General features: G+C 36.4%; 1 protein-coding gene across 4 annotated transcripts in view; it reads left to right on the top strand.

Moving 5' to 3' along the window:
- The window catches only part of LOC138186729 (furin-like protease 1), a 223,781-nt gene that overhangs the window by 192,700 nt on the left and 16,176 nt on the right, over positions 1–14,905 (top strand). For 3 of the 4 annotated variants that reach the window (XM_069126856.1, XM_069126855.1, XM_069126854.1), the window contains 6 exons: positions 6,304–6,721; positions 6,797–6,914; positions 7,436–7,517; positions 7,768–7,978; positions 9,667–10,404; positions 13,789–14,067. In XM_069126856.1, coding sequence (XP_068982957.1) covers positions 6,304–6,721; positions 6,797–6,914; positions 7,436–7,517; positions 7,768–7,978; positions 9,667–10,404; positions 13,789–14,067 — 1,846 coding nt within the window. The remainder of the gene's footprint in view (positions 1–6,303; positions 6,722–6,796; positions 6,915–7,435; positions 7,518–7,767; positions 7,979–9,666; positions 10,405–13,788; positions 14,068–14,905) is intronic. The other variant, XM_069126857.1, reaches the window with a different exon arrangement.

Below are 14,905 nucleotides of genomic sequence, written 5' to 3'. Positions count from 1 at the left end.
ATTTCCAGGAATCTATCTCCTAGAAACATCTCTTGCGTGTTTCCGCAGAGCGACAACTGGAAGGCAGATAGTACTTCGTTGTTATCTCGATGCTACATACTTAGTAGTCGCTCGAAAGCAGACTCTGTTCGATTACGTTTGCTAGAGGAGACACGAGGATGTTTTATCTCGTTCCTTGGACAAGGAATTTCAGCATGTCAGCCGATTTGCATCGAAATAACACATATGGTATCATCTATAATTAAGACAGACGATTCAGGAGAACGACTCGACATAATACGACGGGACGCGACGCAACGCGATGGTAGGGAACGTTTAACGAAAATAAATTCCGCTTAAACGGAAAGTCAGGTTCCTCAAGGATAATTAAGAATTGTAGCAAAAAGGTATGACAATATCTAACTAGTATGATTTGATGACAAATTAAAAAGAAAGTATTTTCGATCTAGAACAGTAATCTACAATCTTTTTACTATACAGAGTACCCCGGAGGATAACCCTCGGTTAACCCCGAATGGTTAATTTATGACAAAGAGCAGTTTACTTAATTTTGACAAAGGAAAAGTTGTAACATTAAAATGCACTTGATGCTATTTATCTTACATAAATTTATTAGTACAAGATACAAAAGTCTACTTCCAAACTTGTGTACTAAAGAAAAAGAAAACATAAATGTGATACTTAGCGATCCAAATCTTCAACTAACTCACAACGGATAAGTATTTTTATTAACTAAATTCCAAAATATTTTATCATTCTGATGTGATCTTAATATTATATCATTTCTTATATTTGTAATTTCTAATTTCAAATCTTCCGAGCTACTAATTTGGAAATAAGCTGCTATTTTAGTAGATACATCCTCGTCTGTAGAGGTGAAAGGAATTTGTGAAAACTGAAATCCAATTCAGGTAAATGAATCCAATTCAGAAAACTCTTGAAATCTAATACCAAATTCTTCCATGAGGTGCAAAATGAGCATAAAGAAACATTACTGTTAATAAAGTTTTCAGCAATATTTTTCAAATTTGGAAAATGAACTAAATTGTTTTTTGAAAGATGCTATTTTCAAAGTATCAATTTTTCTTTGAATGAATTTATTGCACTTATCATTCGAGCGATGTGATGATTTCTGTCTTGAAATATTAAATTTAATTCGTTAAATTTTTCTATAAAATCAGTACGAAATCTAAGATCAAAAAACGATATTTTGTTTTCTAACAGTGGCCAAGATTTATTACTCTTGAGTTAATAAATTTAGAAATCTTTAAAGTATTTTTTCTCTACGCAGCTATCGCACTTCCATGCAAGTAAAATCATTAAATTCAGCATTCTCTTCTTGTAAAAGTAATTTAAATAATCGGTGTTACATTGATGCAGCTCTTATTGAATTTATAATTTATAATACTGTCTATATGACACGTTGAAGAGGTATTATCTTTGCACATAACGTTTCTTGATGTATTATGCAATAATATGACATAAATCTGAAAAATGAACAGTCTTGTTTACATAACGCGATAAATCCTTGTTTTGTTTCTCCCATTGCCGGAACTCCGTCGATTGTAATCGCGGTCAACTTCTATAATGATAAATTATTTTCCTCCGCGTATTTTTTGAAAACTGCTAAAATATCATCTCCCCTTGTTGGCCTCACTAAAAGTAGAATCTTAAGAAATTCTTCTTTCGTAGTAAAATTATCGAAAACAATAATTATCGTCTTCACAATTAATTGAGAAGTATCCGATATATCAGTAGACTCATTTAATTGCAAAAAAAAAGTAAATATAAAAGAGTAAATGTATTCTTCTAAATCCTCTTTCAACTTTGTCTCAATATCAGTTGCAGTAATTTCGATTCATCGTATTACTGTTCCCGCCGATAATTCGATTTTATTTATTGCTATCATTATTTCATTTTTACTTTTCTACTCATCAAAAATTGACTCAGGAACCAATAACATGGCTTCTTCTACTAAATTACCTTCTAAAACTGGTTTCTTTTTCTTTATCGATAAGTAAAAAGTTTTAAAAGAAATAGAAAAGGTTGCTTTCTTCGACCGTGAAGTCGGTTTCGTAAAAACGTTTCATTGTTTAGCTAAGTTCATTTTCACCACATAAATTTCTTTTTTCTAATTATAGAATTTATTGGAAAACTTTTATTACAGTTTTTATGAATAGTGTTGAAGTGTTTCACTATGTTACATTTTTTAGGAACTACAACAATAAACATGCATACTTCCCCTAAAAGAATATAAAACCAAATTGTTCTTCTCACCCGATATTAAAATGATATGCCTTTTCCTTTTTATTTATGTAAGTTTTAAAGTATTATGAAATTGAAAAATATAGTAAAATTATTAGAAATAACACAAACTGATTATCACTTTATCACTATAAAGAAGAAATAGAAAAAAAGGCTATTGTTCTCAAACTCCTTTATTTCTTTCTTTTATTTCTATCTTTCTTGTCAAGAGTTCATTACAGACTATCTTAGATTTTTAAAACGGCTTGTTACGTCACGTGAAATAGACCGTGTGACTTCCTTCAATTGTCTGATAATCAAGGCCCAAGCACCATTAGACAGACCCTTAATAAACCTAAGGCCCCACCATAAACTGAATCTTATTAGCTTGCAGGAACCTTTAATCCTGCATGTGTTTTCGGTTTATGACTTGTACTTAAAACAGTCCTTAGGTTTGTTGCACGTTCTTACAAATTACGGAAAAAGCGGGTAGTTACCTAATGGGAAAAACGAATATTTGTCTAACGGAAAAGCTGGTTTTGCCATAAACAATGTCGCCTATGAGCCACGTTAGTAGGAGGCTTCTTCCTCCTATTTTCATTCCTAACTTTGGTCATAACCAATCGGCATCGCGGATCGTTACCCTCACTTTCCTGACGAAAAGTGTGAGCAACGAATCCGCGTTCTTCTTTCAAAGGGCACACCCATTCCGTAATCACATAAGAACGAACTTCAGTTCTTCTACTACACTAGGAAAGTCAACTTGTTCTCATACCTACAGAGCAGTCACTTTATCTCTATACTTGATCTCTAGACATATGCCACGGTATCATTCGAGTAACAGTCAAAGCTCATCAGTTAGTTCACATCAGCTCGATTAAAAACACAGTTCAAGGAACCTCAAGAGTCAAAAGTCAATAAGTCGAAGACAGTCAATCGACAGAAGATACATCATCACAGTCGCCAACACGAAAGGAATCTCAGTTCGTACTCATTCGTAGTTGTCATTTCACATACACAATCTTGTATCACATTGAAGTTGTTGGATCATTCAAAATATATATTAAACTGTTAATAGCAGCGTTATATTCACTCAACCACCCTTATTATCGATGGCGTCGATTAGTCAAATTGTAACAGGAATTTACGACTTCCGTTGGCGCGCTTCTTCGAGATTGCGTCTCCCCACGAATGTCTTAAAGTTCACCGCCAATCGGTATCGCCTCGTGTTTTCGAGCTATCTCTCACGGTACGTCAAAGTGCAATCGGTCGCGGACCATCTCAAAGATCGGTTGCCGACCATTGAGATGGGCCGAATCGAATCGCCGATTGGTGATTGCCCATGATAGTGCCTAAGTGCACTTAGGTGCCCGCGAAATCTACGTTATTGACCTCTGTTCTAGAACGTAAACACAAATTTATTTACAAAATTATAGTGTTAGGTTATATACAAGATAAAAAACATAATTTTTGTCATGTGTATATAATAATACGGTATAAAGAAGATGAAACTAGCCGGTAGAAACCATTCCTGAAGGAAGATTAACTAACGGTACCGATAGGTACGAACCTAATCGAAAAATAATTCTTTCGAAATCATTTGCGTTGCCGGGAAAAACCATGATACGATTATATCACAACGAGGAAGTTCTTTCCCTAGACCTACCTTAACAGACTCGGTCGATGAGATCAGCCCACGGAAAGTTTCTAATTGGGTGCTTTTAAGCGACTTGTCAGCTTCCATACCTGCACGCATTACCATTTTATCCTTGCTCACTGCGAAGTAGCCGTAAGTCATATGCAAATATTGAAAGTCGCTTTTGCCCGAAAGAGGAATTCGTTAAAACGGTACCGGAAAGTCAGAAAATAGAAATCTTCGAGGCAAGATTTTCAAAGCTGCGAAAGTAACGTCTCAACTAGTTATGGTCATGGCACCTTGTAAGGGAACGATTACTTAACCATTCTGTGCATAATACCGATAATAAAGGTTACCGTGTTTAGAATTGACCATTGTTTTTTAATTTTCGAATCTGAATTCAATGAATTTTGGTTTCACTTTATTCGAGGACAGATAATTTTTCTTCTGAACTTTTTAATTGTACAAACATTTAGGAAAGACAGTTGTCTTTTGCCAAATATATATATTAAATTATAATATTTGTTAGCAAGAAAAAAATTTCACAATATCAGTACGTACATATATGGTATTTACAGTACATTTACTACGAAAGTGAAACATTAAGTATTTCAAAAAGCTTTTTACTCAAGAAACGTTACAAATTTTCTTTAAACATATAAAGCCCTTAAAACCATACATTTCCTCCATTCTCTAGCGTTGACCATAGAGATAATAGTATAACAAGAATTCTGTGAGAGAAAGAATACTATTATAAATTTTTTCTCTCTGCGAATATTATATTTGTATTATGAAGCACTGTGTAAATGCTCATTTTAAAAATGACTGTTGAACATACATTGAATATTCCTAAGCAAACTGTTTTCATTTTGTCGTTCATTTGGTAAATCCTTAAGGAGTCAACGGGCTTATAGGATAAACGTTTATATTCCACAAGAGTTGCTTGTTATTAAATATGCAGAAATAAATTCTCTCTAGAATGAAAGCAAGCAAACACTCGACGAACGATACATCACGGGTCGACCGTATTAAGGAAAATTTTTCCTTTTGCCATTCCTTTTCCTTTTGCGGAAACGTATTTCAAGCATAGTTATAGTTATTTGAAATATCTCTATAACAAAGTACTTAAGCTAATACAAAAAGTTTCGTTTGCAAAAAAAAGTATGTGTGTGTGAGAGAGAGAGACACACACATTATATGAGTACTATTTTTATCTTTCCACGTTTCTTTTTTTTTTTTTTTTTTTGAAGTATCGATGTTTCATTTTTCATTTGCATGTTTTATGTGCTTTATTTCATGAATAACTTTATAAGAAATCTTTTTATAAGAAATAGAGATTCAAAGAACTACGACATTCGATAATAGTTGAATGTATATATCCTTTTACCTTCCATTTTCGTGTTAATGCAACGATATTGCCCGGTAGTGTCGTAGCCAAATATGAATTTATCTTTCCAGTATAATTACTGTTACTTTTGAATTTAAAGTACTTTTGCTCGATAGGAAGCTAACCGTTAAATATTCATAAAGACAGTTACTGCTAGCGGTAGTTTGCGAAATATGTCATATATTTGAAATAGCTTAAAATTTTCGAGAGATATTTCGACGCAATTGTCGAGACGACAGTGGAATGAATTTCTAACTCGTTCTCTCAAATTTAATAGATTAGACATGAAATACAATGTTTTTAGTTAAAAACGATCTAAAAAAAAGTGATTTCATACAAAAGATACATTTTCTGACAACAATAAAAAATTATCTCTAAAGGAACAATATTATGAAATCAAAGTGCATTTCGTACTAGTATACTGACTGTAACTATGTTAAAGGAGGTCATCAGGTATGTATGTACTGTGTATTAATAATGAGAGCATATAGTGTATCGAAGTTGCGCTTAACACACCGCCATAACTAATCCAATAATTTCAAGGATGGTCCTTTGATGGTCATAACTGTAGTGATATCGGAAGTGGTGCAAACTTGATATCTAACTAAAAGGAGCATTGGAATTTGTCCTCGTATTAATATTTCCTCGTTAAGAAGGACATGTGTTATCGATTTATAATAAAATTATACGTTATACGTTTTGCTTTGAAATCTGTATAGGTATATGATACACGTGGATACATTTTACAGTAAAATAAACGGTTAAAAAAAAAACCTATAGATAAATTTTTCTTTCGTGTGTTTCACTCAAAAAACTCATCTTCAGTTATCCATTTATCCAGAACGATTAGATATAAAAAAGCGATTCGATTGGTAAAAACGATAACGCGTAAGTTCGTTATCGAGGAAAATCGAAATCGAAGACTAAAAGCGTTTGCTTAAGATGAAACGATCAATTGAACCTTTCACAGCGTATGAAAGGCTCTTTGACCAGACGGCTGGTGACGCCTCGCTAAATTCGTCGCTTTGATCGTCAGGGTCGCAACGGTAAAGGGTCAATTTTCGTCTGGGCGTCAGGAAACGGCGGCAGGGATCACGACAACTGCAACTGCGATGGTTATACGAACAGCATCTGGACATTGTCCATCAGCAGCGCTACAGAGAATGGTCAGGTGCCTTGGTACAGCGAAGCCTGTTCCTCCACTCTCGCTACCACCTACAGTTCCGGCTCATCGGGAGAGAAACAAGTAGTGACCACTGACCTGCATCATTTATGCACGAGCAGTCATACGGGCACGTCTGCATCGGCTCCCTTAGCTGCTGGTATCTGCGCTCTCGCTCTCGAGGCAAACAAGGAGCTAACTTGGAGGGATATGCAACACATTGTCGTCAGAACAGCGAAACCTGCCAATCTTAAAGCAGTAGATTGGGTAACCAACGGTGTTGGAAGAAACGGTAAGTATTTGAAAAAATATAAGTATAAAGTACGCATTATAGTCTAATTTAAGAATTTGTCCAATCTTTGTTTAGTGAGTCATAGTTTTGGCTATGGGCTGATGGATGCCGCTGCCATGGTTCGCTTGGCCAGAAGATGGCGAACGGTACCGGAGCAACACAAATGCGAGGTTTCAGCACCACATATGGGCAGGTTAGCTATTTTATGCATTACGACTATTTGAAACGTTCGAATGAGTTTTCTTAGAAAAATTTGCAAAATCCAACGGAAGGGAGAAACGTAATTTCCTTTCGAGATTATATCTTCTTTCTACAATAAAAAGACGATTTACTGAAAGTTAAGTCACCGGAAAATATCAAATACAATTTAGAAGCCAGTACTTTTGTGAAATAAATGACTATTTGAGACGTGACGGTGCAATTCGATTCATCACTATTTTTGCCACGTATTGTTCGCTTTACGTTACCGTGATAACGATAAACTGATCCCAGGAAATAGCTTCTGCAACACGTGCACCCGATTTAATACAGACGATTCCAAAGACTATTCGCTGTCGAAATGAAAACGAATTTTATCGACGATAAAAATAAGGTGTATGATTATTTTTCTTAACCTAGTCGACGAAATGAGAATCTGAAAGAAAGGAAAAATAAGGTTGTGGAATTCCCTGTCTTCGTTTCTACAGCTGACCTAAATTTCATATGTACGCACAGGCCAATACCACCAAAGAGCCAGCTAACTCTGGAATTGCACGTCAAGGAGTGTAGCGGCGTTAATTTTCTCGAGCACGTGCAGGTAAGTACTGTGTCACTCACATAAATAGAGTGTTAATTAATAGTTTTCCTCTGGAATGCTTTCAATCACGTTTAGACGTGAAATTACTCTAAATTTTTCTATGCGCACGTACCGCACTTCATTCACAAAGTTTCAAAAAGAATATATACATTTAAAATTATTGAATATTTATGTGACATTAAAATCATTGCTGGAACGATTAAATAAATTGTTGATCGTTATAAATATTCGTACGATACATTTTTTCTAGGCAAAAGTTTCACTGATGGCCTCGAGGAGAGGAGATCTTCAGATACAGCTAACATCTCCGCAAGGTACAAAGAGTACTCTCCTTGCGAAAAGGCCTCACGACATCTCAAAGGCTGGTTTCAATCAATGGCCATTTATGTCGGTTCACACTTGGGGAGAAAGGCCACACGGCACGTGGAAGCTTGAAATCCACAATGAGGGTCGATACCAAGGTAAGTCCATTGTATCCGGCTTTTTGTTCCTTCCTTTCATCGCATACATTTCCAGATACATCGAATGTAACCTCGTTCGGATCAGAAATTTTTCAAGAGCTTATATCCTGTTACGTTTTTCGCAAAGACCAACTACAAATTACGATCTTACGAAATAATAAATCGTAATTTATATTCTCGATTTTCTAATATTAATAACGATTCGTTGTGTTTCCAAAATACATTTACTCTACCCAGAGGTCGGTTTCATCTGTTTCTCACATCCATTTGTCTAAACTTTATTTTCCAAACATCCTCTCTATATCAGATATATTCACGGCCGAGGTGTTTTACACATCATCACCGTCATCATTAAAGTAACGCGATAGGATGAAACTGCTGAGTAGGTATCAAAAGTTTTGAAATCTTCGAGAGTCCAGTACCAAGGTAGATAAATACGTTAAACATACCACATCACTTTTAACATGTTTAGAATGGCATGACTTTTCTATGGGTCATCAGGGGATATCCTTATCTGACAGTGTAACATCATGACTGGGCCACCAAAAGCAAAATGTATAAAATAACGATACGAACTAACACAAGGTGAGCGTTTCTTGGGTTTTGTTGTCATCCTAAACGTGTTAAAAATTCCTTACCTCAAAGGATCAACAGTACCGAAAGGATTGAAAAACAATTACAAGTACGATCTTTCGTATATATTCTCGTAATAGGATAACGATTCGTTTCACTTGAAATTATAAAATTAACCGTGAAACGCGATGTAGGTTGATAGGGTTACACGACCAGATCCGTAGATTCTAACGCCTGGCGTATGCAGTAACATCCAGCTGCTATCTTATCATCTGATCTTGGAAGACGTAAAGGGAATTTCTCGTAAACCATGCACGTGGGGCCACGTAAGCTGCTGCATTATCTCCCAAGGGCGTAATTTCCAGTTCGAAGCGTGTTCCCTCGCGGTGGCATTCACCAGCAATGGATCTCATGAACTACTAGGGGAAGTTGACCTTGTGCAAAGGTGAAATCGTCAGAACCACTTGAAGCTAGAAACCCGTTAAAGCCGATATGTGCATAAAGTTTGAGTTAACGCGAGCTTGTAATCCCATACAGTCTTGTAGTCTGATGTATCCATGCGCAAGATAGAACCTTGCTCTATTATGCCACGTAATATGCAGGATACATTCCAAGTACAGGTATTCAAACCATTACACGTCGCGTTTGCGTTGAGTCCTTGTACATTGCTAGCGAGATCCGCTTCAGCATCGTCGTCGTCGACCAACAACAATATTGTGCCGGCCTCGGAATTGCACCTGTTGGTCGTCAATGATTTTCTAATCCCCAACCACTGATAAGCTCGACTGTACAATATTCTCCCGTAGGATTACTTGCATCACCTGCTTCTGAATCGTTCGAAGAAAGGTGGATCTATATAGACGAAACGTTTCGTTCTTGATGAATAATCGAAAATTATCGTATAATAAATAAGTAATCAACTATTTCAGGTTAGGATGCAAAAATATTCTACAAAGATAGTCTATAAATGATCAAAAGAATTTAGAAAGAATTGAATAGCTCCTATCTTTCTTACCGTATAATTTATTACCTTTTATTTGATTTTATCACTGAAACTATAATCATCATTTGGAATTTCGTGCTGCATCCTGTTCCGATGACCAACCATTCATCAGGTCGTGCAACGCTCCACGAATGGGCGTTGATCTTCTACGGAACGTCAACACTGCCCGATCGCACGGAATATGCGTTGTACAATCCTGCCGGGATGAACATACCGAGAAGACCTTTCGTTAAACCACGGGAAACTGTGTTCTCGAAGGCACAAAACTCCCTGATGAGCTCGAAGATCAAGCAGACTCAACATAAGTCGGAGAAATCCGGAAGCCTTAGTCCGCCGTATGTGGTCAATGCGCAGATACAATCTCAGAGAAAGAGCAAAGCGCGTGGTCAGCACAAAAATGGCAAATCAGCCAATAAACCTACGCCAAAGCCCACCGTGCAAACGTTAAGAGGGTTGACAGTAGCCAGGGGACCTAACGTCGCCGGGGAGATTCGTTTAATCACGTCCAGACCCAGAGGAAGAAGCACGCCTAGTCCAATCACTATCACGGTCACCCAGACCAGTCCATCCACCACAATTCTAACCACCAAAGTGACCAGCAGACAAAAAATCGTCGACATAGCGACGGCTTCTTCCCTTCAAAGAGGCCTTATTCTCTTGGAGCCACCAGCGAAACCTGTTATCAACAACGTGCCCGCCATCTTCCAGCAATATCCTAAAATTCAACAGCTCTATCCACTCTATCCCGTCTACGCTGGAGTTAGAGGAGCTGGCCAACAGCACGCAACCAGGGATAAGGGTCTGGAATTGCTTCAGGACGAACAGTTCGATTCGAAGAACTTAGACAAGGGTATTCTTCTTTAGTTGACGTAGGCCTACGTTAACGTAACGAGCAATCCGTGAGTGGTTTAGAATGAATTAAAACTCTACTAGGGTAACGATTCCCTTTCGAGATCATTTGCTTGGGAAAACACTTTTAGTGTCAAAATTGATGATACAAAAATTTGAGAACTATGTCTAAGGTGCATACACCATCCACGGATGCACGTTGCGTTCAGTTTCTTTTGTCGCATCTCGCCAAAGTAGTCAAATTGTGTAAAATAGAAGTGCATCCATGTGAAAAATTACAGAATTCAGTGAACTTTTATATGATTTAGTTTTTTGTCTCTTATCCTCACTGTTCCTATATTATTGCAAGCGCACTTCGGTGTAATTATTGTTCATTTTGTTCATATGCTATGTGTCCCCTTATAACTTGTATCTGTGTATTCTTTGAGATAATTTTTAAGTATTTCCAGCGGTACTTTTCATTTATTCCTTATTTTCATGTATTCCCTTTTATTGTATAAGAATCCATATCTTTCAATGTTTCTAAGCATTCTTTTTATAGCATAAAAAATCGAAGAAAATGGTACTTACATCGGTTTTACTATGTGAACTCTACAATTATCGAATAGCGTTTCAGTTTGCATTCTTTGATATAGTTTTTGTGTTCATTAAATTGTTATTCGCTAACATCTTTTTATGTTAATTTCACAATAAAAATGTTTAACTAATTTTGCTGCATGTGCTCTTACGTTTCTTCTTAAGTATCGTTGAACGAAACTTTATTTTCCGTAAATTTTAGATGAAAATTTAGCCTTTCAATGAGTATTATAATTACAAAGTTGTTAAAGCTATTGAACTAAGCCGTTCGCTTGCATGCATGAAAATGTGTGTTTAGTAGAAGTATGCTTAGAAGTATGCAGATTGCATAGCACATAAATATTGTTAACTATGTTAAAACGATTATTCAATTATTAATTATTTATCACTATTTTTTTAAATAACAAACACGGCACGCCTTTTATAATGGGAAAAGCTATTAAAAACTTTATTACTCGATTCTCGATATTTCAAAAATTTACTTTTATACAGATAATGTTCACGTAAATCGTGTAAACGTCAATGTACAGAAATAAGAACCATGTCTTCAGATTATATTGATCTTTTATAGCAACAACATTATATCCACTTACTGGCCTTTAACATTTTCATTTTGTTACATTTTGTTACATACAAGTTACATTCCTTGGCATTTCATCGGATACTCGGATACTCGAGGGCCATTGTTTATCATTCTAACAAAATTTTTACTACCATCGATAGGCAAAAAATTATAAAAAGAAAGAAAAACCAACAAATATGTAAACATTCGGAAATTCGGGTTTAGTTTTTGGTTTGCATTTGCATAAGAAATCACATTATAGACATTTGTACAAAATTGCATTAGTACAATAATAAATACGGGTTCCGTTATTAATATTTCTCTTATCGCCCGAATTTACTTCATTTTAATCCACTTCCTGTTCCTGTTCTTGAAAGTAAGAATAAAATTCCTTAAGCAGCATCGTAACGCTTTATTAGTTCCCTGGCGCCAACGACATTGACACCCTCTTCACTTTACTCATTTCACTGCCGTCATTTTTCCAAGACCACACTTCGAGACATTTGCATCGAATACATCAAACATCTACTATGTGAAACATGATTCACACGAATGATCCTCGCGCAGATTCGCGCTTGTGTGTATGTGTGTGGATAATGCAAAGTGCACTCGTGTCACGTCAAATAGAAGTACCTATCTATCGTTAGACCGTAGCGACATTAAGAAAGCGTGGAAGACTCTTCCAAGCATCGCGAATCCACAATAGTTCCATTTGCACTTCTACCAATTAAATCTGTTTCATATACACATATACATTATTTGAATGTATAATTATTTCAATATGAGCATAAAATACTGATAATGAAAATGAGAAGAAATCTAGACCTTATAAATCAAGGAAAACCCATTAAAATGTACAATTTACGAGATAAAATGACAAATTAAAGTATCCGAGTGAAAATTTTAGTCCAAGTTATAACGTATAATATTCTTTTAACTGTTGTTTGTAATTATTAAATATCTTGCATCATTAATATCCCGTCACCTCTCCTGAAAATATACCAAGGTAATAATTAAAATTTAAAATTGCCGCAAATTATTTTCGATAATTTATCATTCTTCCGAATTTGTCAAGATAGACAAACAAAACACAAATGTATCACGTTGAGAAGATATATGATTCGGAAGGACATTAATTCTTCTTAATTAATGACATTTTCTTTATTGAATTACTTCATTGCGAAGAAAAATTGAAATAGCATTTCAATGAAAATATTACTCGATTCGTTTGAAAATCGACTTACAAAAAGATACTAAAAGAAAAGCTATAGAGCTCAATATGCTTTTATTTTCTACGCTGCGTGTCTGGGGAGAAAATTGAAATTAGAATCTCTGTAACACCGGAAATTAAATTTTAATTGGAATCTCTTTTCATGAAACCCTTTATGAAATACGTATTCAAAAGTATTTTCCGCGTGGAGCTATTACACCATATAGTACAAGACAAAAACGATCAATACATTGAATAATTTCCACGTACCATTAAGTTTTAACATTGTTTTAAGTTTCTTTAAGTCCTTCTTCTTTACTCAAACACGATCCTGTTTATTTTTCCAAATCACATATTTATCGTTCGAGAATTCGCTCTACATGATGCTTAAGATATTATGGTCAAAATATAATAAGTACGCTTTTTGATAGCAGCATGTTTAAAATATAATTTATCTATACCTTTTTTCTAATTCGTTATCATTACCAAAAAGACAAGCCGTATAAGAATTTTTATATTTTCGGAGCCAAAATTTCGCGACCCTTTTCGAATTACGAATCCATATTGTAAGAATCGAATAGAATAAGAATCGCACCAAAAGAGCTTTAACATAAACATTTTTTAGTAGGAGAGAGAAATATTCTAGGACAAGATGTTTCAAAATATTTATTTCCTAACGATGGTAAATATCTTTATGATGAAATTTTATACAAAATTTGCTAGCAAACATTTCTACAACTTCTTTAAGGATCGTGGCACACAGATTGAGGATCTGAGTCCTAAATAACGCAGTCAAGAATAATTAGCACTGCCATTACACTTATCACGATGTAATATACCACACCCGATTGAACGAAATACATATATTTTTAAGTACTTTTATATTTTCATATCACTATTGGTATTTTGAAGTATTTTGTCAATTTTCGATATTTTGAGTTTCAGCATGCTCATATGTGTCCATTTTACGATTTCCCTGCGACTCTGTACTTGCGATCTCACGAAACCGAATCTAACGGTATACCACAACATTTCAGACACCCTCGAAGAATTCAAGCTAATCTTCTACGGCACGGAGACGTCGTTGGAGTTGGATGACGACCTGGATAAGGACAAACCACTATCCTCTGTGAATCATCAGGATGTGAGTGTGGACAACTCGGCAATAGGCGCAAGGCATAACGTTGTGGTGACCGATCCATGGACAGGTAGCCAGCAGGTAGAATGTGTGTCCCATCAGGAAGTACAAAGACCGACGACCGAAAACCAGACCAGCGGTTGCAGTAGCATCGATCCTGGAAGTGGCAGGTGCCTAGGTGGGTGCCTCATTCTACTCGTTCTAGCCTACCTATTCGCCGGAGTCAGCTGGGGGAACCTGGCAACCAGTTGGCAGGATTCGTTGGGTGTTCGGAACGAAAGTGATCTCGAGGTGGCTGACAACACCTCGGGTTCATTCTCTACGACGACGACATTGTCGCGCGTAAAAATGGCCACTTTCGGCGAGAGCTTAGCGATCGACAGGTCGTCAGGGTTTCCATGGTGCTCATGATAATATCCCTACATCGACGCGTTGCCCTCTCGGTTCACAGTTTGAAATGAGAAAACGAGAGCTCGAGCCAAGTGTCGACGCTCGCGATTCGCTCGAACAATGTTGTGTGTTTGTGATTTCCCTAACCACATGAGTCGAAGATGATCGTCGTTCGATGATAAAACATTGTCGAGCGTCGTGTCAACTCCGCTTTCTCCTAGACGCTTTTTTCTGTCCGTCCGGAGAAAGAACTCTAATGATGTGCCGAACATCGAGCTTAAAATGTCCTACGGGCCTTGTCCACCATGATTTCTCGAGTGGACGCCCGATTCGCTCACTAACGTATGTCGTTCTAGGGTTAGGATTTAGTCCAATTAAGTGTCGTGTATGAGAATTTCTATCATCGTGTAAGAAGAGTATGCGTGTAGAAAGAGTTTTGTCTGCACGTACAAGAGAAGCACTAAACAACAGTCTCCTTCGATAGGAAAGAGTTCGGACTGTAATTGAGCGATAGCTGGCGGATCGAGCATATGAGAAAATCGATTTGACGATCGGGACCTCGTCGAATTGGAACATTTATAACTCGATTCTTTTGAATATGCAGCGGCCTCTTGATTTTTCATACC

This window comes from Bombus flavifrons, chromosome 14 (genome assembly GCF_040668555.2).
Source record: "Bombus flavifrons isolate JBK064 chromosome 14, iyBomFlav1_principal, whole genome shotgun sequence".
Classification (NCBI taxonomy): Eukaryota; Metazoa; Arthropoda; class Insecta; order Hymenoptera; family Apidae; genus Bombus; species Bombus flavifrons.
This window is presented reverse-complemented; position numbering and strand designations above follow the sequence as displayed.